The sequence below is a fragment of the Carettochelys insculpta genome, chromosome 19 (assembly GCF_033958435.1).
Source record: "Carettochelys insculpta isolate YL-2023 chromosome 19, ASM3395843v1, whole genome shotgun sequence".
NCBI lineage: Eukaryota > Metazoa > Chordata > Testudines > Carettochelyidae > Carettochelys > Carettochelys insculpta.
In genome coordinates this window covers 21,333,238-21,355,945 of record NC_134155.1, presented here as the reverse complement: position 1 = coordinate 21,355,945, position 22,708 = coordinate 21,333,238, and the positions used below count along the sequence as shown (strand labels likewise).

At 47.8% G+C, this 22,708-nt stretch overlaps 1 protein-coding gene across 1 annotated transcript in view; it reads right to left on the bottom strand.

Annotated features, from left to right (window-relative positions):
* Positions 1–12,062: 12,062 nt before the first annotated feature.
* LRRC75A (leucine rich repeat containing 75A) overlaps positions 12,063–22,708 on the bottom strand; it is a 164,822-nt gene continuing 154,176 nt past the window's right edge. Inside the window, exon 4 of the mRNA XM_075013551.1 lies at positions 12,063–14,539. Within this exon, the coding sequence (XP_074869652.1) occupies positions 13,918–14,539 (622 nt within the window). The 3' untranslated portion in view covers positions 12,063–13,917. The remainder of the gene's footprint in view (positions 14,540–22,708) is intronic.

The following is a 22,708-nucleotide window of genomic DNA, read 5'->3' as shown; positions in this document are numbered from 1 at the left end:
TGAAATTAGTCCTTTGGGTTCACAGCAGCAGACTTTTTTAAAATGCCTTCACAATTCCTTGTCTACTGGTTTTAATTCCTTTAGATTGGATTCTTCTAAAGGCATGTGCAGAATTCCAATCTGAATCCCTTCATTGCTGGAGGGATCATTTTTTTCCCCCGCAGAATTTTCTCTCTCCTGCTCATGCACAGCCTTGTTGTTGGGTGAAACAGTTAACCACATTATGCACAGATTCTTTATGGTGCATTTTATTTTATTACATTTTTGTGTGTGGGGGTGGGGGTGGGGGAGGCATTCGCTCTTCTACACAATAAATGACCTCAATCAGATTTAATTTTACACAATAAATGACTTCAATCAGCTTTAATTTTCATTTTCTGACATTTGTCATTTTTCCCCCTGCACTGGAATCACCCTTGCAAAGCTATTTAAAATCACAGGATCCAAATATGCCTAAATTCTCCGCCTGCTAAAGGTCTAAAGGCCAAGCTCCAAGTTCTCTGCAATTCATTGTTTGATGGATGGCAAACTGCAAAAGGAAATGCTCTGCAGTCTTCGAAACCCTGCTCTTTCCATGCAGATGGCACAGAACGGAATTAATTGTTTCCCACCAACTAGACTAATTAACTTAATCCACATTATGAGCAAAAGGAAGCTGGTACAATGAAGTTTTGTTTACAGTTTTCAGCGTGGTAGAAATATTTATACACTCAGGTGGTACAATCCCATGTGTGGGCACAGTTATGCTGGTGCAAAGGCACCTGCCTGATGATAGAATCCTTAGTCCCAGTATGGATGTGAACTGGTCCCCAGGTCTCCTTTTGGGGCTTTCCCCGGTTTGCTGTAATCCTATTGTTAGGCCTTGTGTATTAAGGTGTTGGAGGTCACTCTGTGGATGACAAGTATCAGAGAGGTAGCCGTGCTAGTCTGTATCTCCTTTGGATGGTTTTCCTCCAACTGGTGCAATACTAGCTCTGGCTTCATGATCAATGAATGTGCCCATGTAGTGCTGAGGTTGCTCCAGATGGTCTCTTTCAGATCTGACTACTGGGGAGGTTTGGGTAGGCCTAATTATCCCTGTTTGGCAGATGGGAAAAACTGATGTAGAGATGAGAGAAATGCTCCCTGTTTCAGAGCAAATTTGTAGCAAACCTGGGAAGAGAACCCAGGAGCCCTGTGCATTACCTAGGCTGCTCCTTCCCACCCCTGCAGAAGAGTGTTTAAATAAAAGCAAAGTACCTTTTTATGTATATGTATTGCAGCCCTAGGCCAGTGGTTTTCAACCAGTTTGCCACAACACACAGATGTGCCGTGAGAACTGGCCAAGTGTGCTGTGAAATTGTGACAGTTTCCTCCTGTCATGTCTCTGCAAAGAGCTACAGTGGTGGGAGGAGACTAACAACCCCTGCACCAGCTGGGGCTCAAGAAGCAAGGCTGCTTGAGTCCCAGCTGGCTCAGGGCTTGTCAGTTTCCCCCCCGGTGGTTCTTTGCAGAGCCACTGTGAGGGGAAATGCTGACTCCACAGGAGCCCATTCATGCCAAGGGGCAGCTGAATAGGCTGGTGGGGAGCCCATATCCCCGTCCTGCTTTGGCTGTTGGAGTTGGTACACAATTTAAATGCTGCGTCCCAGCTCCAATGGGCTGGTGGGGTGAGGAGCCTGTTTCTGGAGCTGCCTTCCTCCCCGGATCTCCTGTGAATAATCGAGTAACCACTGAAATTTTCAGCAGTTACTTGATTACTCAACATCCCATTTGATCCTTGTTTAGCTTGTTGCATGCACTGCTATGTTGCAAACCTCTCTAGTAAGCCCTTAAATGTAAGTAAATGCGCCGTTTATTAGCAATCGATTCAGCTGAAAAAAAAGCGGGTGTGCTGTGTTACTGAAAAGGTAGGGAACCACTGCCCTTGGAACCCAAACTGAGACAGACCAGTTGTGCAGGAGCTGCACAGACTCATAGCAAAAAACAGCTCCTGCCTCAAAAAGCATGTAGTGTAAATCTACAAGGCAGAGAAGGGGTGGACAAAAAAAGGGCGGGGGTCTCTCCATTTTGCAGAGAGGAACTGAAGTCCAGAAAGGGCCTTACTGTGTATATTGACTCAGTGAGGTAAAACATAGGGACTACGTAATTGTATATGGGGTTTTACATCCAAGGAGGAAAGATGGTCCAGTAGTTAGGGCTTGAGACTAGGAAGTACTGGGCTTAACTCCCCAAACCACCACAGACTTCTCACAGGACCTCGGGCAAGTGACTGTTGCCCAGTGCCTCAGTTTATCATCAGTAAAACTGGGAGGGGGGCCCTGGCCTACCTCACAGTGATGTTGTAGAGAGAAATGCATTACAGACTGTGCACTGTTCATGCACCCTAGTAGTGAGTGGAGGCAGGATCTGAGAGGGGAAGAGCAGCTGAAAGTTCCTGACATCAAGACTGAGTTATGACCTGTCTTAGCAAGGCAAAGAGAGCTGGCAGGATGTAAAATAATTCAGCAGCTGGAAGAGGCACAAAGAGCAGGGTCAAGGAGGAAGATGGCGAGAGAATCCTAACAAAAGCTGCTTGAAGGCTGGGTGATCTGACACTGCTAGTTCATTGCAAGCCTCATGGCCCAGGGCAGCTCCTGGACTGCTGCCATGTTCATCAGAAGGATTTATTTTATTTGTGGTGTTGCCTGCCAAGAAAGCAGACAGTCCAGCTCAGAGTTTCTTCCAGGGCTTTGCTCGTTCAGTCATTTGTAATTCTGGGCGGATCCAGAGAAGTCAAGTGTTGTTTGGTTGTTTTGGTTTGGGGTTTTTTGCCTGCGTGGTGTAGCTTTAAACTGCCTATCAAGCTTACAGTGCTGCAGGAAGAGGGCCTAGTGAGCAGACCAGTCTGCTCTCCAGGATCCCATTTTGATGTCCTGCTGGTCATTCCCTAAAGCTTTGGACTGTCAGGCCTTCACCCCAAACTGAAGAATCCCGCTCAGTTTGTTTAACCAAAGAGTTGTCAGAAACAGCCAGGGAACTACAAGCCTTAAACTACACTGGAATATTATAGGCAAGACCATAATCTGCCCTCCTATAGCATCCTAGTCTCAGGCAGTGGTGTGAGAGTGGAGCAGTCCTTCAGCGGGTACAAATGGAGGTGGCTCCATTGCTGGGTGCACCAACTGAGGAGCTGGAGAAATGGGGGTTCCCCATTTTGAGGTGTGAGCCCCAGCAGGAATGTGGGATTTGTGTAAGGTTTCGGAAAATCTTTTGGGGGATGGGTTCAGGATTTGATTCAAAGCCCTTAAAACATAAGAATGGCTGTACTGGGTCAGACCAACCAGCCATCCAGCCCCTGTCCTGTCTTCTGACAGTGACTCGGATTTAGATCCAATGCCAGATGTCCCAAAAGAGAGAGTAAAACTGGTAAACATCAAATGTCCATCCACTGTCACCCATCCCCAGGGTCTGACAGGGCTAGCAACACCATCCCTGCCCATCCTGGCTAATAGTCCTAGATGGATCTACCCTCCATGACTTTATCAAGTGCTTTTTTGAACCCTGTTAAAGTTCTGCCCTTCACAACATCCTCTGGTAAGGATTTCCACAGGTTAACTGTGTGTTATGTAAAGAAATGCTTCGTTTGTTTTACCTTTGTTAATTTCATTTGGTGACACCGCCCCCCCCCAATTTTTGAGTCATGGGAACAAGTAAATAACTTTTCCTTATTTATTTTCTCAACACCATTCAAGATTTTATAGACCTCTGTCATATTCCCCCTTTCGTTCCTCTCTTTTAAGATGCAAAGTCCCCGTCCTTTTAATCTCTCCTCAGATGGTACCTGTTCCAAACCCCTAATCATTTTTGTTGCCCTTTTGTGAACTCTTTCCAATGCCAAGTTATCTTTTTTGAGAAGAGGTGTGACCACATCTGCGCACACTGTTCAAGTTGTGGGTGTATGATGGATTTATACAGGGACAATAAGCTATTCTCTTATTCTCTATACCTTTTTTAATTATTCCTATTATTGTATTTGCTTGTTTGACTCCTCCTGCATGCACATTGATTGGATATTTTTGAGAGGACTATCCACAGCGACTTCAAGAGCTCTCTCCAGCGGCAATAGCTAATTCCAAATGTACGTACAAAGTGATGGGGACTAAATTTAGTCCCCAACATTTTGTATGTATATTTGGAATTATGTTTCCAATGTGTATTACTTTGTATTTATCAACATTAAAATTCACCTGCCATTTTGTTGTGCGGTCACTTATTTCTGTGAGATCCTTTTGAAGCTTCTGAGCACAGTCTGCTTTGGATTTAACTGTTGAGCAGTTTAGTCTCAGTGGGATAGTTGTGTTGGTCTGTAGCTTCACAAACAACAAGCAGTTACACCTTAGAGACTAACACATTTATTAGGTGGGTAAGACCCACTTCTTGGGTGACTAGAGTGGACAAATAAAATCAGGGGTTACAGTATCAAAGTGTTCCCACTCTCTCTGCCAAAGGATGAATGGACATCAGGCATTGGACTACACACAAATCTATAGGAGAACATTTTAAGCTCTCTGAACATATTTTACCAGAAGATTACAGAAGGAGACATCTAAAGTGGAATTCGTATGCAAATTTGACACATTTAACCTAGGCCTGAACAGAGATTTCAACTATCTTATGCAGTACAAGGGCAATTTCCCCGCCTTTGAGTTTTGCAGGAATGGGACACGTCCAACTTAATGTGCTTTGTCAACTGGTCTTACTAGTGACAGGCAACTTTCTTCCTTTCCCCACTCTCTGCTACAAACCCTGGATTCTATTTCTCTACTCCAAGCATCTGAAGAATTTTGTTTTACCCATGAAAGCTCATGACCTAATCAGTTTGTTAGGCTCTAAGGTGGTACAGGACTGCTTGTTATTTTGTATCATCTGCAAATTTTGCCGCCTCAATTTTTACCCCTTTTTCCATATCATTTAGGAATATAATGATTAGGATTGGTCCCAGAATGGACCCTGGTGGGACGCCACTAGTTACCACTTGAAGTCCCTTGAAGATGGAGAGAAGCTGTTCTCAGTGGTGACAGACGGCAGAACAAGGAGCCATGGTCTGAAGTTGCAACTGGTGAGGTTTGTTTCACCAGGAGGGTGGTGAAGCCCTGGAATGTGTTACCAAGAAAGGCGGTGGAATCTCCATCCCTGGAGATTTTTAAGTCTCAGCTTGACAAAGCCCTGGCTGGGGTGATTTACTTGGGGTTCATCCTGCTTTGGGCAGGGGGGTGGACCATCCTGAGGTCCCTTCCAGCCCTATGATTTGATGACTTTGGTTCAGTCACTTATCTGAGCATTTTTTTCTCATCTTTAGTTGCCAGTACAGCTCAGAAGCTGTGGCCTTTATACACCACTCTCTCTCCTGTCATGCTGAGACCCATCTCCTGTCTCATCCATAGCGGGACTTCAGAAAAATACAGTCTGGCATTTCACTTTGATGTAGGAAGCCCCAAAGCGTGTGTGTTGACATAGGAACCAGACTGGGTGTGGGGGAGAGGCTTGGCTGGTGAAAGGGAGGGGAGGCGAGGGAGACAGCACCCTGCTTTCAGCTCAGCAGCTGACAGAATAATTAGCAGACACAGAGACAAGGGCAGGAGCAAAAGAGATGCACAATTGTTGTGTTTGGCGTGATGCTGCTCGGTTTTCCATGGTCAGAGCATAAAAACAATTAACCAGTTAACCCTAGTGCCCCTATGTGGGGAAGGGAGAGGGTATAACCCCTTGTCCTGGGAGTAAAAGGGGTTCGCTGGACAAGTGGTGGACAGAGATGAGACCAGCAGTGAGCGTAAAACAAAAGCTTTATTAACAATGACTTAATCAATGTTATGGGTGGGGAGAATTAAGGGGAAATACCTAGTGCGCTGTAACCATCTACCCCAATGCAATGTCAGGTGATGGACACGGGAAAGCCTGTACTTACGGGGCGGTTACCAAAGTGCAGATGGCGAGCAGAGCCCACACCAGCATCTAGCCGAAAGGGTCCGAATTTTCAGTGGGAGGGACAAGGGACTGGGGCTTGTCAGGGTTCACACGTCTCTGATTTGGGAGTGGGGAGTTTAACTTTTTATCAGGGTTTGGACATGGAAGCAACCCCTGGGCCACTGTCAGAGTGTTGTGTCCTTTTGCCCATTTTAGGAGTTAGGAGTTTTTCTTTTTTAGGAGCTTTTAATGTTTGGTGAGGCGGGGGGGGTCTCACTTCCGCATATGTGACTGAGCCCTTAGCTGGCTCCGCTTCCTCATATGTGGCTGAGCCCTTAGCTCCTTGGGGGGTGGGGGTTGTCGGTGCACGCTGGCATGCTGGGTCCTGCTTGGGTAGCGAAGCCTTGATCATGCACGGGATGTGTGCAGGCCGCAGCTTGCAACACTGGTGTGGTCAGGCCACAAACAGCTGTGCCCACACCTCTGTCTCAAGGGTGGGGACAGTTGAGGCACAGTTCAAGCGGAGGTGTGAGTGTGGGTGGCTTCTGGTGGGAATGCACCAGCTGCTCAGGCCGAGCGGCTTGCTGCTGTCTGCAGCCCTGATCAAAAGCCTTGGGCGTCTTTCTGTTGTGCTGAAGATAAACACCCCCATGCAGTACTCTGTTCACTAGGCATAGCAGGGTCCTGTGCTAGTGGGTTGTGTCTTGGAGACCAGCCGCCATTGAATTCTTCCCCAGAGTTCACGTCTGGAGCCCCAGGTGGCCACACAGGGTGGCCAAATGTTGCTCATGATGTACTGAGCGGCCATGGCTTCACTCTAGGCTGCAGAAGGGGTGAGTGTCAGCCATTAAAATGAGGCTGGGGAGTTTCTTGTTCTTAGTCCACTGCTCATTTGCTCTGTGTGTAGGAGGGAGTGATGGAAGGGCTACAGGGGTCTTTCCATAGAGAGAGAAAGCCCCCCCCCCCAACTTCATTTTCCCCAGGAAATGCACCATCTCACTAAACAGCTCTGCAGAACTGGGACCGGAGCTCTGAGGACCTGGGGAAGGACATGGTACTGAGTCCTGTGTGGAAAAGTGAAGAGGATGTGTGTTTGTATGACAGCAAGCCAGCCCGGAAGCTCACTGCAGCTCAATGTGGAGGAGGATGGACCACTTTCAAAGAGCTGCTTCTGTAGCTGCTATAAGTGGAACAGTAATAGGTCAGTCACTGTAGTCTGATTTACATTCTGTTTGCATTCATGGGTCTTGGCCAGTGGTGCCAGTGAGCTGTGTACTCGCTCACGAGAGATTTACTTGCCACCCAGCTGGTTAGCAGCATGCCCACAGCTAGGTGGTTTGTTTCTACTGGTGGTGCACAGTCACACATGCCTTGGCACACACAAAAATTAATTCTGCACATGGATGGAAAAGATTAGCGGGAACGCTGGTCTTGTCTGTGCAACACATTTGAGTAAAGACAGTGTGTGGGGAATGGAGATCATGGAGGGACAGACTCTAAAAGAGCCACTAAAAGGCTTAGTGAGAGACTGGTGGGATGGGGTTGATTATGGGATCCTAACATGGAGCCTGAGAATGTTCCCTCTTTCTCTTTGGCCATGAGCGGGTAAGGGGCCAGAAAAGCTAGCTAGTCCCAGACCAGATGGGTGGGTGTTCCCCACAGTCCATGTTATGTGCGCACCAGGTCTCGTCAAGTGAGTTTAGTGGCGTGCTGTAAGTTACCTCACGAGCCTGGGCGAAACACCGTTCAGAGACAGCAAATGATCATGTTATGTGTGCACCAGGTCTCGTCAAGTGAGTTTAGTGGCGTGCTGTAAGTTACCTCACTAGCCTGGGCAAAACACCGTTCAGAGACAGCAAATGATCATGGAAAAAACTGCCTGAAGGCACAGGGATGAGAGCTCTCAGCTGCACGTGTAACAAATACTTGGGGCCTGGCTAGTGCTGCAAAATGCTAAGTCACCAAACAGCCCTTTGAGTGGGGTGTGAGATGTGCCATTTCCTGGCACACTTCCAGTATTTGTTCAGAGGCATGCAGCGTGCGATGCATCTTCCCTAGCAAAGCGAACGGCTGTCATCAATCCAAAGGATATTAAACTGAACCAGCTCTCCTTTGGCTCCTGTAGGGAACTTTCCAGTACCCCCAGTGTCCTGGGGTGGTGACAAAAATCCATCCCGTGTTCACCCCATGGTCCACCAGAGCGCCGTGTGCCGGGACACGCTACCTGAATTCTTTCTTACCACTGCATGAGCACAAATGTTGTGTCTTCCCCACCATCTTTGGGTTCTAGGTGTGCGCATTTCCCCTTCTGCCACCTCATGTCGATCCCAGCTGACTGGGCCAGGCTTAGGATCAGGTGAGCGATTAAGCACTTCTCAGAGCCCTCCATGAGCACACTCAGCGTCGTACCTACCCGAAAGCACGCATGTCCCATGCCACTTGTGCAGAACTTAGCGGTATTTTTAATGTAAACGCCCCGTGAGCCAGCTGCTTTTCTCCTGCCCCACTAGACAATGCACCTGTTTTTCTTTTCATCGTGTCACTGTTTTTTGTGTCATGCAACTCACCTGACTTCAGAGGCGCGCAGGGCAGCCTGTCAGAAATCCTAGAAGCAGAGGCAGGTGCGACACAAGTGGTGCCCTGTCGAGCTGACCTGGTGTTAAAGCCCCAGGAAATGTCTTGTGAGCCTTGCAGTGCAAGGGCGGGCGGGGGGAACCGCACACCTCATCGCGCGTTCCCAGTTCCTCTCTTGAGCAGTTTGGCTGATCGCAATGATGCCGAAACTGCCACACGAGCTGGGGGCAGTTGGTCCCACTGCTGCAATAAAAAAAATCGGAACGGGCAGGTGTGCCTGTATGTCAGGGACACACCAGGGCAGGGGTACGGCTAGAGCTGGGGCATTCTCACTAGTGTGGGTCCCCAATCACCGCCCCCCCCCAGCCTGGCCCAAAACAGGTCACAACCCTCCCCAATCACACCCTACCCATTCACAGCCCCCCCCGCATCATACCCCCCAAGACCACTGACAGACATGCCCCCACCAGCCCATTCATGGACCACCCCCAAGCAAAACCATTCACAGCCCCCCCCCCCCCAACCCAGTCCCAGATTCCCCTCAAGCATCACCCCCCCCGAAACCTTTAACAGCCCCTCCTCCCACAATTCATTTACTATCCAATCTACTCACAGACCCCCCCCCCCCTCCCGCCCCAACAGCCAGTCATCCTCCAAAACCATTTGCAGCCCCTTCCTCCAAGCATATCCCAAAAATCAGGGTTTTCCAGCCTTTATATAGTGCGGGCTGAGAGTCGGGCCCGCCCCCCCCCCCCCCCCCCCCCCGGCCCAATTACTTTTTTTTTTTTTTTTTTGGCAGCCCAAAAGTATATACCCCCCATTAAAAAAAAAAAAAACCTGAATAATTTTTCATTGTTTATTATTTATTTACAATGACAAAAACATAAAGCAATAATTTGTATATAGTTTTAAGGTCCATTTCCCACCCCCCCACCCCCCCCCAAGCAGTACTGGGCCATCAACAGCATGCTGGGAACCACTGCCCTAACTCAATAACCCCCTCCCCCCCCCAAAAAAAATCATTTGGACCCCCCCCCCCCCACCCAAACAAGCCAGGAACCCTCCTCATCACCATCCCCATCAGCCCCAACCTCAAACTGGTCATTGGCCGCCCCCTCCCCCCCCCCCCCCCCCGGCATGGCCTCCTCCAATCACCACCAAATTGCGCGTGCTCTCGCTCTCTCTCTCACACATAGACTTGTTGCTGCTGCGCGCGCAGACACCCCCCCCCCCCCCCACCCCCCAGGCCCTTATCAAGGCTGGTTCTATTTGCTATGTCCATTTAGTTAGGGCCCCCCCCCTCCGGCCAAACCAAAAAAAAGCAAAGCACTCCACAATAGTGGGTTTGAACACAGGGTTTGTCGTTTGAGGGCACTGTGGTACTAGGCCCTTGATTAAAGGGCTTGGGCTGCACTAGTGAGCTGGAAGGATGGCGATGCACATGCACAGACACACAGCAGCACCCCTCAAATGGCTTTCACCAGCACAGTGCTGCCCCCCCCCCCCCGATTGGTTTGGGGGGGGGGGGGGGGGGCTGGTGGTTAGGTAAATGCATGATTGCCTCATGGGCCTGTTAAGGCATGCTGCCCAGCTTGGCAGGCATGGCAGTAGGCTGGTGTGCACGGTGCACACAGCAGCGCTGTGCCACACTAGTGTGCTGCCGGGCTGAATTACGTGTTCTAGCCCCAAAGGTTACAGGGGATTGCCTGCGGGTGCTGTTCGTCACCATTAGCTTGGGGGGGGGGGGGGAGATCTATGGTCCCGTTCTCCCCCCCCCCCCACATCCCCCCCGCCCCCGGCCCCAAAAAAACAAAAACCAAAACCTGAGCATGGTGTGATTCGCCTAGCTACTAACCTCTGGGGATTTGGCCCCCCGGGGGGGGGAAATGATGTTGGTCTAGGTTTGCGCCTTCTGTGCTTGCACATTATCACCAGCAGGGGGTGCTGCAGCCATATAGTGACAATGCAGTGGGAGCCAGGCCCTTAGTTAAGGCATCTGAAAAAATTCTACCCAGTGCTTTACCCGTACACTCTGCAAGAGGTGATTGATGCCACCTTTTCCACTGGGTGAAACTGAGCCATAGTGCAACCTGACTTGCTCATGGTACACCCCGTGTCGCCTAACCTCCAGCTTTAGTGCAGGCCCACAAACCCTGCTGCCTCACTGCCTTTGCAGTTGAGTTCCTGGCACAGATGTTCTGCTGTGGTTTTCCCGTGTGACTGTGTTTGAGTTCAGCCCAGCATTCCCTGTAAGGTGAGCACTTGGGCAGCTGCCCAGGACAGAGGCAGGTGCTGCCTCGCTGCTTAGTAGAGCACCCACAGCTGACAGCAGGACTCGCTATATGGGTGGTGCCCATATGCTGTGGTTTACTTAACAAACTATTCTGCCCATGGCGGAATGCATGGCTACAGGGATGCACTCGGCGCTGGAAACTTTAGTATACATGGTAAAAAAGATGAGGTATACATGAGCCCACGCAAGCAACCTGCCTGGCCAGCTAAACCTATGCTATGGAACGTAAGGCCGTTTATGTGGGTGGTACGATTGATTGTTAATGCCTAGGACGATTATAAGTGGTGGTCTCAGGGTGCTGGAATGTTTTACAAGAAAATTTACTGAGCCATGGTACCCCAATTCCATGTCATGAGCAGTTACTGCACAGCCAATGTCAACAGGCCTGTTTTGTTGACAGCAAATGGCTAGGATTCTATGTACAGTTAAAAGACAGCTGCTACCACCTAGTCACCCAGGCTGGGGCTGGCTCTCGGCAGACTTGCTGCACTGGGAGCATTCTGTAACTATCCCTAGCTTCCTCATAGCAAGAGGACACTGGGGAGGTCTCTGCAAATGGCCCACCCCTCCCCCAATTTGACACCCCCCCCCCCCGCCGTGGATGGGTCAGCTGGCAGGCAAGTCTCGCCAAACAGCTCTCGCAGCAGGAGATGCACCAATGCAGTGCACGATTTGCATATTTTTTGCCACCTGGCAAGACAGCGCATTAGTGACATTAAAAAGTATCACCAGCCCGTGGGCTGTACATAGAGGTCTACAGGTCACCTTTCAGCACTCTGCCTGGGAAAGGTTGCTGACCCCGGTGCAGCATGGCTTACATGTTCAACTGATGAGTGGGTCCTTTCTCAACCCCCACCCCTTTCACAAGGAAGGGTCTCGACACAGTTGGGGGCCAACATGCTGGGTCAGTAGGCGTTAACACTGAAGCCGTCCAGCATGGTGAGCTTGTGGAGCACACATGAGTCTGGACCAAATTCAGGGGTGGCATAAGTAGCTGCAATTCTAGTGATAATCAAACACATATTCTCCTGTTCTGCTGAAAGGAGGTGAGGGGAAACGGGAGCGGGGGGGGGCATCAATGCAGTGCTCAGTTTCTATTTTTGCTCTTACACCATTGTCAATCGGAAGTCCATAGACTCACCATATAAGCCCAGTGTGTGAGAGCAAAAATCAGTCCTGAACTATTGTTTGTGAGGTGATACCATACATCTCATGGGACCCGACTGTGGCATTTGTACTCTGTGCAGCCTGTAATAAACACAAACACAAACACAGGACAAGGCCTTTATTAAACATGGTCATTTATTTTTTAGCTTCTTTATAGCAAACAGAAAAAAAATAGTTTATTTGCAGCAAAGCTTTTATGCCAGGTGGCAAGAATGAGCAGCTAAAAAACAATGTTAGAGCCATGCAAATCATAATGAATGTTGCCAACTGTATTAAAATGGGTGGCGGGCTGGTTTATAAGGTATTTTCTCACATGCGGCGGGGGCAGAAGCCTTGGAGTGTAGTGATGGGCTGGGGCTAGTGCCAAGGTCTGACTGAAAACTGGCTGAATGCATTTGTGGCTGCAGAGGAAGCCAAAAGTGGTGCTGCTCACACCTAAGCCAGAGCAAGGATGCTAGACAGCTATTCAAAACACTGCAGGCCTGCTGGTGGGGGAGAGTTACCCCCGCAGCCCCAGGACCCAACACTTCAAAGAAGCCTGACAGGCAGGGCCTACGCCACACTCAGGGTGGGCTAAAGGCTGGCTGTCCCAGCTCCGCCCCGTTTAGCGGCATGGAGTTGGGCCTCTTCCCCACCTGCTGAAGAACAGCATGAAGACAGCCAGCCTAGTAGCTACATTGTGTGTCAGGAAATCAGTGTTGGGCCTTCAGGTGTACTGAACTGCTATGGAACAACGGGGGCTCACTGCGCAGGCCAGCTCCAAACCACCCTCCCTCCTGCAACCTTTGGAGAAGACACGATCCAGGTTCAAAGCCAGACGTGTTGGTCCCATCCCCCTTTGCTACCAGAAATGTTAGAAACAAAGCACTTCTGGTTGCTGGGAGTAGGGACAGTCACGTCATTGAAAAGACTGGTGCAGGCCTTACAGCGTCACAGTTGACTTCTGCCTGCCCATCCCAGCATGGCAGTGTATTAAACCAGTTCTCCTGGAACTCTTGTGTGGTTCATTTTTTTCGCATTGACCATTCTGTAACGTAACAAATACTTGTAACAGCTCTTTTCCTTTTGAGCCAAACCCTCAAAATCAGGCTTTGCAGGTAGCCCCAAATTCTGCTCTCTCTTACAGTGGTGTAAATGCAGAGTCATTTCGCTGACAGTCATGGCGTTATTTACAGTTGCGGGAGTGGGCACCAACTCTACTCTCTCCTGGACATCCTGCTCCTGTGAGGCCAGTGAGCGAGACAGCTTTTCTAGATTCCAGATTGGAATGGCAAGGGACAAAAATTAAGAACTGTACCCCAATTAAGAGAGATTTCATGGGGCACATATTCTGTAGGTGAATTCTACCCTTCCTGCCGAGTGCAGGGAAATATTCCCGGGTGGTTTGTCCTTGACCAAGTATGCTACTGTTCAATGTAGTTTGAATTCCGAGTGGGAGTGAGGAGGGAGTAGGTTTAATTTGGTCTCCAAAGAATCCTCATTGGAGTGGTGACCATTTACCCATCATGTACAAGAGAGTAAACTAATACCAAGACTTTGCTAGATTCAATAAGAATGATCTCTTCACCAAACAGAGACCTCTTCTGCAAATTCTGTTTTCTGTCTTCTTCTCTTGTGCCATCTGAGGAACTGGTGCTAAGATACATTGGTGATATGAGGTTTTTTGTTTGCCAGAGGGAGAGAGATAAAAAGCACAGTTCATTGCTAATGGTTAAAAATACGTGGCCAGATTTATAAAATATAAAGATACACCTTGATCACATTTTTATGCTCTCTGTGAAAAGAAAGAGGTTGACATTCATAATAAGAGGAAACTGATGAGGCAACAATCTCAAAGCACTGTTTGTACAGACATCTGAACATGTAAATCAACACTTATTATGAACCTACATAGGTGAGGTATCAGTTTTAAAGTGTCTCTATTCAAAGTACCCAGCCAAGCGCCACACAGCTGAACATCATGTCTGGGCAGTCACACAAGTTTCTTGCTCAGAGTCACATTTTTTTGTCAGCCTTCCAAGCTCCATTGTTCTCTCCGACAGCAGCTGTCTGGTGCCTGCATCGTTGAGCTTGTCAGGTTGGCTTTTATCTTGCTTGGCTGAGCACAGGTCCTCTTGACTCTCCGCCAGGCCCTCTTGACTTTCCAAGTCACTCATCTGGCCCTCTCCGAACTCCAAAATGGTTGGTAAGTTGCCTTGCTTGGGACAGCGTTTCTTAAGGCTAACCAAAAAGGGCTGGGGCAAAGAAAAGATATCCACGTTGTTGCCCAGATCAATCCACGTCACACTGGAGAACTTCTTGGGATCCTTCAGCGTTTCCGTCAGGTCCCGAAGGATTGCTTTGGTGAGTCTGTTGCCATTCAGGGAGAGAGTGGTGAGGTGAGGCAGGCCACTGAGGACGGGCAGAAGCTGCAGGAACATCTCGTCCGTCAGCTCTGTGAAGCACAGCTCCACATTGTCGATGTGCTCTGAGCTGTGCTGCAGGTATGAGATGATGCGGTCCAAGTCCTTCAATGTCAGAGGGATGCCAGAGAGATCAACTGTTTTGTCCTGAGGTGTCCCCACCAGAACAGCCTTCAAGCTGCAGAAAAACAGTGACACATGAAATGGTTAATAAGGGCACACCTCATTTTGCTAATAAATATCCCATCTTGTGTGCGGGCAGCTTTGTGAGGGGCAGTGCAATGACTCATTCAAACAGTACACAACAGGATGGAAACCCCTCTCCGGCGTGGCCTGGATTTTGGTGTTCTGTTTCATGTGCAGGCTTGCAGATGGATGGCAGCCAAAACCCATGTATTCAAAACTGTCACTGAAACAGGAGACAGCAAGAAGCATATGGAAGCTATCTTCTGGGCATCCCTTGCATGGGTGCAGAACTGAGACGTCCACTGCTTTTGAAAATTACAAAAAATCAAAAATGACTATGAAGCATTTGAGCAGAAAACTTGGCACTCTCACTTACGACAACATTCACACTTGGCACAGACCTGTACTTCGCCAAAGGGAACAATAAGCTTTGCTTATTTTACAGGTGAGGAACGAAGGCACAGAGCTGACATGATTAGTTCACGGCGCAAAGGCATCGTAGAGCCAGAGTTAAAAGGTAGACATCCTGTCCCCAATTTAGTACTTCCAATAGTTTACGAACAATAATGACTATTAATCTTTTGACTTGGTTGCTATGGGGATAGAAGCATAGAACACTAGAACTGCAAGGGACCTCAGGAGGTCATCAAGTCCGGTCCCCTGCCCTCACAGCAGGACCAAGCATTATCTGTATGTCCCTGTTAGATATTTATCTAACCTGTTCTTAAATATCTCCAATGACGGATATTCTACAACCATCCAAGGCAATTTATTCCAGTAATTTAACCACCCTGACAGTTAGGAAGTTTTTCCTGTGTCCAGTCTAAACCTTTCTTGCTGCAATTTAAGCCCTTTGCTTCTTGTCCTATTTTCAGAGGCTAAGGAGAACCTTATTTTCCCTCCTCTTTGTAATATCCTTTTAGGTACAGGAAAGCTCCTCTCTGCCTTCTCTTTTCTAAACTAAACAAACCCAGTTTTTTTAATCTTCTCTCATAGGTCATATTTTCTAGACCTTTAATCATTTTAGTTGCTCTTCTCAGGACCCTTTCCAATTTCTCCACCTTTCCTAATATGTGGTACCCAGCACTGCACACAATACTCCAGTTGAAACCTAATCACTGCAGACTAGAGCAGCAGAACGACATCTTGTGTCTTGCTCACAACACTCCTGTTAATGCACCCCAGAATCACGTTTGTTTTTTTTGCAACAGCATCACACTGTTGACTCATACTCAGCTTGTGATCCACTAAGACAAGCACTATAGAAAAACTTTAGATAGACACATTTGTATCAGGCTGCTTCTGTAGAGGCTGATAAGCATCCCTGCCACATTGGAGTTATACAGATCACTTTTGCTTTTGAAGTGCAGCAAGGCTATAAGTGTATGAGGTAAGGTAGCCTAACCACCTGGCTATCATTAGCTGAGGCCTTGCCACTGATGAGCCTGAGTGTGTTCTATCCATGTAAATGACTTGTGGTAACCTAGGGTAAGTAGTCTAGACAGAAGATCAACATGGTCAGGGTCGATGTTCTGGAGTTCGATTTTGCATGAAAATGAACAACTTGGGGTCAGCAGTCAACCCTTGTACCCCCATATCGTGAGGAGTAAGGGAAATTGATGGAAGAGTTTCTCCCATTGATCTCCCTCTGTGGAGACAGCCAGGTAAGTTGATTGCAGATAATTCAATTCCAACTGTGCAATTGCCATAGCTAGAATAGCATATCTACAGCTGACTTACCTGCCTGCTGGAGACTAAGCCAGAGTTAGCTAAGATTTCTCATCTGTCACAGTAAGGACCATGCTAAATCAGCTGGCTGTGTACATGCTTCTGACTTTCATCACCTTCTCAGTTGATGAATGGTTTTGTCAAATTTTCCATTGGCATGGCTGGTTTTGCCAGCTTCATGTTTTCTCATTAATTACCTATAGATCCTCACCCTGGCATACTTAAGACTACAAACAATGACTCAAGCTGTCCATGCGGCACAAAAAAGTGTGTTTTGAGCTCACAATATGTAATGTGCATTAAACCAGCAGTGACTACACAGCAGGTCTGTTGAACTCAGCTCACCAGTTTGAGAAAAAGCCTTACGGGGAGGCTGGCATTAAACCTAGGCTGCTGTGTCCTTGCTGTTGCCTGAACCTGAGTTAACTAACATACCTTTCATTTGCAGCATAGACCAATGTTACCTCTGATTTTTTTCCATACACGTACAGAATAAACTTTTTGTGCACTGAGGCATATGCAAATATGCACCACCAGGAGCAATAAAACCCCTAGCTCTAAGTGCCCTGCCAATCAGGGAACACTGGTATAGACATCCCTTAACGTCACAGAGGCAGTCTGGAACCCTTTGGTAGAAGAATTAGTAACTGCAACCACTTTAATTCCATTTACTCTCTCAAAACCACGGCTTTAAATGAGCCCATCCCAGTTACCTTTACTTTCCTGTGCCTGGGATGTGACACTGAGGGCTGCAGAAGTTAGGACTTTTCTGCTCAAGGAAACATTGGGGCAACTTGCTGTGATGGTGGTAATGGGTACAATGCTTTAATGCGCTGGCAAACAAACCAGAGTGCCTTCTTGCAATCTGATGCATGTGAGGGGAACTCTATACTAGAGTTTCTTGGGGTGGTACGGAGGTACCTATTAAACTCTTCCTTGGTTAAGAAAAAGATCACACCCTCCATAACCTTTTGTGTAGTCTGTTCCTTATCCAAGTCTTTCAGTTCTGTTGGAGGTTAGATTGTTATGTGGGACCCGCAATATCTCACTGAGCAGGAAGATGCAAACGCCTACAGGCTTTGCTAAGCTTCACTTAAACTTTTATGATTGTGACTTTAGTAAATAGATCCTTTAGGGCAGCCATGGCTTTGGGGGTGCACTTCCAAAGTTACAACAGGAAGCGCTCTCAATAGTCTTGGTATTGTTTGGGCTTTTATTTCATTGAATTTCTGAAGTTCTGTCTTCCATGAGAATTGAGCCACGGCAGATCTATGCTGAGAAGGGGAAAAGGAACATTTTGTACTGTGTGATACCTGTCACGAACAATGACGGGGTAGAGGATTGTGCAGTGTACTTCTGACCTCTTGGAAAGGGCCTTGGCTGTCCTGCAGTCCCCTATCTTAATGACAGGGCTGCCAATGGTACAAGAAAGACAATCTCGAATGACAACATTATTTGTTTATCAAGGGTGAACACAGTGACTGGGGGGGGCCTTAGAAAAAAATTATGGATAACTGAAAAATGCCAGATACAACAGCCAAATACCTCTGATGACAGACAGCAAATGGGCCCTCAGCAGGGCAGCATGTTAAGGGACCAAAGTCCAGTTAACAGTGCCTTGGCCAGCAATACTTTGTAAATAACAACAGGCTCGCACTGCTTTTGGGGTCTGTCATTTAAAAACCTGGTCTATTGGCCACATGTGCGATTAGCTCCTAAAGCCAAAGCAGGAGAGGAATTGCCTTGATTCAGCCTTGAAGTTTGCAGTGTCATTTAAACCCTGCGTGGGTCTTGTGCCCTCCCCACCTGGAGCTGATGGAAAGAGAAAAGAAACACTGACTACTCTCCTCCAGCCTGAGAGATACATTAGCCCCAGTGAAGGTTTTGATCAGTCTCATTGGTTAACGCAACGCTATTTGCTGCCGTGCTAAAGCACTATGAAAGCACAGAGAGGTCCATGGGGTTCTGTCTCTGAAAGGGGTCAGCACCAGCTACCCACGCAGAAGGGGCGCGAAACCCTGCAGTGCGCATCACTGGCTAGCCTGACGGCAGGGAAAGTTCGTGGCAGTTGCAGTAGGAAGGCAATGGGAGCTCCCTGTGCCAAACAGCAGGAGACACTGACAGCCTTGCACACTCGGTGGGCTCAAACTATCGCTAGCGTGGTCTCAGGAAGCAGGTGCTCTTGGCACACCCAGCAGGCTTGCCAGCAGTGAAATGAGTGAAACTCAGCTAGCGACTTGTCTAAGTCAATTAGCCTAGGTCTATGGGCCAAGAAAAACCTGTGCACCAAATCTCAGCGCTCAAGTCTTCAGTTAGGCTTGCAGGGCTCAAACTCATAGAATCATAGAACACTAGAACTGGAAGGGATCTTGAGAGGTCATGAAGTCCAGTCCCCTGCCCTCATGGCAGGACTAAGCACCATCTACAGTCTCTAGACCATCCCTGATAGGCATCTATCTAACTTGGTCTTAAATATCTCCAGTGATGGAGATTCCCCAGGCAATTTATTCCAGTGTTTAACCACCCTGACAGCTAGGAAGTTTCTCCTAACGTCCAACCTACACCTCCCTTGCTTCAGTTTAAGCCCATTGCTTCTTGTCCTATCCTCAGAGGCCAGCAAGAACATATTTTTCTCCCTCCTCCTTGTAATCCTCTTTTGGGTACTTGAAAACGGTTAACACGTTCCCTCTCAGGCTTCTCTTTTCTAAACTAAACAAGCCCAGTTCTTTCAGTCTTCCCTCATAGGCCATGTTCTAGCATTGTAGCTTGTAATGTAGCTTGTCCCACCTGAGCTGGAGTGCACACTCCAAGCCCCCTGCTGGTTTTCAGAGCCTGGGCTTCAGCCCACGTGAGAACTCCCACCGTGCTACTTCTGGCTGTGAGCACCAAGTGCTTTGAACCCACTGAGGCCACTGGCCTGGGCTTTGAGGCTTACCATGGCATGTTTGCCTCTGAAGTGTAGACATATGCTTCCCTTCTACACCTCAGCTTACCCAACTGTACAGTGAGGCTTATACTCACTTTACAAGCATTTTGAAGTCATTAATGATTGGAAAGATCATTGCAACTTGCAGGTGAGAGGTGCTGTTAACTATTGCAACCCATCCCTGTAGCAATCAGGGGAGTAACCCTAGCCGACCTTGGGACTTCAGGAGATCTGATATGGGGAAGGAGAGTGGGCAGAGCCTGATAGTCACAAGAATGGCTTGGCCAGCCACAGACGTGGATTTAGCCTGTTCCAATGCCAGTGTATGTCAAGAGAAAGCCCCCCAATGTTAGCTCTATCTTAGGGCTTGTCTACACTTCTGGGACGATCAACCCAGTCAGAGTCGATCTTCCAGAGTGTGATTTCATGCGTCTGGTAGAGATGCACAAAATCAGTCTCTCTGGGATCAGAAGCTAGCATGAGGAGTAAGGGAGGTCAATGAGAGAAACTCTCCCATTGACCTCCTGTATGGACAGCCAAGAAAGTCAGTTGCAGATAAGTTGATTCTAGCTATGCAATTGTCGTAGCTAGAATTGTGCGTCTGCAATTGACTCATCTGCCTTGTATAGACCAAGCCTTAGCAATTAGCACTGTTGAGTAATACAGACCTTCAGAAAAAGGGTGAAGAGAATCACTCTAAAACTTAGCAGTTTGCTGTCAAAATCTCTGAGACAAACCTGCGGGTTTGCAGGTTAAAGAAATTATCTGTGCCCCCTGGGGCTTTAAGTAAGCTACATTCCTTCAGTCCAAAGGAGAAGAAAGCCCAGATTGATGGAGAGAGGGAAGGAAACCTCAACTCTGATCCTTCAGCTATATTTTCTCATCAGAAACCAGCCCAAGGAAGGAGTGGAAAAAATCCCCACTGTTTTTCCTGCAATTGAAGAGGAACTGGCAGCCAAAGTACATGCCCAGGGCTTTGCTTCCTCTAAACTGTTTATTTTATTGGAACTCAGATTATGTTTGGGAGGGTTTAAGCCAGCAGCTGTCCCACGTCCTGCCCCGATGACAGCCAGAGGATGAGACACAGCGGCTTTCCCATGCTCTTGGAAGTTTAGGAACATGCTTTTTAGACTGTCAGATTATGGGAGCAGATCTGATGTCATCCTCCACTTTTTCAGGGCTTTGTCACTGTCTTTGACTGGAAAAAAAAATGCCAGCAAACCTCCAAGCCCACACCTCCTACTGCAGGCCCAGGGACCATCTGTCAGCATAGGGGAGTATTTAACCTGGATATGGCAGAAGACCTGTTGCCATTTCTAACAGTCTCCCTTATGTCAGATTGTCACTTGATGCTATTTAGCTGCCTCCTGCCATACACCCTCCACACATGCAAGGAGACACACAAGTGCCAGTAGCCTTTGGAGTACTGAGTAATGAGGAAGCAGCTATAAAAATAATATACAGAAGACAAGCTGGTAGAGCAGCTTCAGCCCAGGTTCCTCAGAGGTAAGTTTATCACACATGCTTTATCTTATGGAATAATCCTATGGAATGGACCAGAAACCAGCAGGGATTTTTTTTGAACTCTATGGGCACCAAAGAAACAGATTTTTAAAGGCATTCAGGCACCTAACTCCCATAGGCATTGCATAGAAGATTGGGTCAAACTCTATGTTGCCAGGAAGCAGGAGTTAGGTGCCTAAATAACTTTACAAATCTAGCCCTAAGCCAAATGCAACAATTCCCAAATTCCTCCCTGTAGCTGAAGCTTAGTATTCCTGCATGCTTCAGAGCAGCATTTCTCAGCCTCTTCAGGCTGGTGACCAGTGATTTTTTTAAGCTGGGTGCTTCAGCCGCCCCTCTGGAGAGATTCGAATGCTTCCCAGCTGATTAGCAGAGCACCCACAGCAATGTTGTGTGTTTCTATTGGTGGTACACATCCACACATGCCTGGGTGCACATAAAATTATTCCACACGTGGATGGAAAAGATTTGTGTGAACGTTTCTGGTGACCCCAGTCTGATAAAATACTTTCCTAAATCCTCCCCACCCCTTTTTTATTTATTATACATGAGTAAAAAAACATGTGACTGAGAGGCCTGTGTAATTTGTGCAAGTGTTTCAGGGGCTGACAGAATACTTGGCCATTAAGGGTAAGGGGTGTGCCAGGAGTGAGTGAGTGATATTTTGATTGTAATAAAACTTGCAGTGCCTCACAACCTCCCGACTGCTTTCCATGACCCCATGAGGGATCACACCTCACTGGTTGGTACACACTGTTCAAGGGAAAGGGGGGTGCTGGGGGGGGGGTTGGTGTGAGGGGTAAGACAGACATCGACTATTTTGCTGATCATACACTGTTCTGTACAGCAGAGGGTTCTGCCCCAAATCCAGGCAGTGGTGTTCATTCAGCACCTCTCAATGTTTCTATTCTGCGGTGCGTGGGTATGAATGTCGTTCATCCACGCAACCCCCTGCAGCACTCCAAGCGTTGGCTGTTGCAGGGAAGTGAACAACAAGCGAGGGACTTAAATATGGCCCCTCTTTATGGCAGCATGTGACCTGTCCACGAAAGTAACTCACTACTATTTTTAACCACTATCCCTGGGAAAAACTGACTGGTGAAATGTAGCCACCTCTGCCCTGGCGCAAAAACAAAACAGTACAGGCCATCAGAGTGGGCAGCAAAGAGCAGCTTGTTTAACTGTACAACTAAAACTCACTCATCCAACGGCCTTGAATTTCTCTTGGCAAAATATTTCCCCTACCAGGAGATTTGTCTCCAGGAGATTTCAAACACACTGTACTGCTCTCTCCAAATGCACAAAAATGGAGCAACTGGTAGAGAAGAAACATAATGGCAATAAGGAAAGAAGCAATCTTGGCCTGGCTGTTGTTTTGTGTGTGTCCGACTCTTCTGCTGTTTTGACAAGCTATGAATGTTGCATTTTAAAGCTTTGTTTAGTTGGAATACAGACTAGCCCGGCTACCTATCTGTTACTTATCTCATAGCTTGTGGCATTCCTGCCGAGCCACAGTAGCCTTGAAAACATCACTGGATTCTTCCCTGCCCAGATGTTTTATGCTCCTTGATTTCTGCATCATCTCCTTCCCAAATACTGTCCCACCATTTCTGACAAAGCAAGGCCTTGTTATCAGGGGCATTTCAAATGGACTGGTTAGGAAGCTGCTCTTAAAAAGGAGCGAATCTTCCCTGTAGATGCCCAATCCCAAGAATTTTACTTGGAGTTTCTTTCTCTCGATTCAGCTTCTATGTATAATGAATGAAGATGTGGTGCAAGCCTCTCATCTGGTGTGGATATTACAGGATGTGACTCCATGGGGGAAAACCAAAAAATCCCTCTGAGATGACAAATCTCTGTCATGGGAGGAAACTTTAACAAGTAAGTGGAATCTTGAGACGGCTCAGCTTCAGTGAGACACGCGTATCCCACAAAAGAACCGGGATTGGTGCAACTCACATATCCCACAACGGAACCAGGATC